The sequence below is a fragment of the Penaeus monodon genome, chromosome 33, assembly GCF_015228065.2.
Source record: "Penaeus monodon isolate SGIC_2016 chromosome 33, NSTDA_Pmon_1, whole genome shotgun sequence".
NCBI lineage: Eukaryota > Metazoa > Arthropoda > Malacostraca > Decapoda > Penaeidae > Penaeus > Penaeus monodon.
In genome coordinates, this window is record NC_051418.1 from 14,866,371 (window position 1) to 14,866,941 (window position 571).

The 571-nt window shown below is 35.2% G+C and overlaps 1 protein-coding gene across 1 annotated transcript in view; it reads right to left on the reverse strand.

Moving 5' to 3' along the window:
* Positions 1–551, reverse strand: part of LOC119594065 — a gene marked incomplete at its 3' end in the record, with an annotated part of 8,666 nt that extends 8,115 nt beyond the window's left edge. Inside the window, 1 exon segment of the mRNA XM_037943106.1 lies at positions 229–551. Coding sequence (XP_037799034.1) covers positions 229–521 — 293 coding nt within the window.
* Positions 552–571: the final 20 nt, after the last annotated feature.

A 571-nucleotide genomic window follows, 5' to 3' on the forward strand; every position in this document is an offset into this window, starting at 1 on the left:
TAAGTGTCTGAAGAAACTTAATGAAACAAAAAATGAATATTAACAACTTGAAAAACAATGATAGAATATGTAACAAATATATGGAAAATTATATCACAGGGCATCAAATTTATAGAAATTCATCATTAAGCATGTTACACTTGTGAATAAACCCTAACACAAGGAAAGCCAAACATGAATCTGATCTTTTAGGTCCTACCAGTTCAAACCACTTTGTAAACAACTTACCCATTTTCAACTAAAACTTGCAGCCTACTCATAACAGCCAGAATACAATAACTGTCCATAGCCTCCTGATGTTGAGTTAAGAGGTTTAATACTTCAACAGCACTATTACAGGCATATATCTCAGCCATCAGAAGGTTACTATGCTGTTTCTGCCTCTGGGATGGGAGTAGGCTTTCATCCTCAATGTTTTCAACAGCCTGGATGCTGTCAGCTCGAGCAAGGTCATCTTTGTTAGCAGCAATGAGGTTACTGGAAGAACCTGAGATGCTATTATCTATAAGAGAGAACATCATATCATATGTAATTGTTTTTCGAGAAAACACTTGTATCTGCAAATAATCAA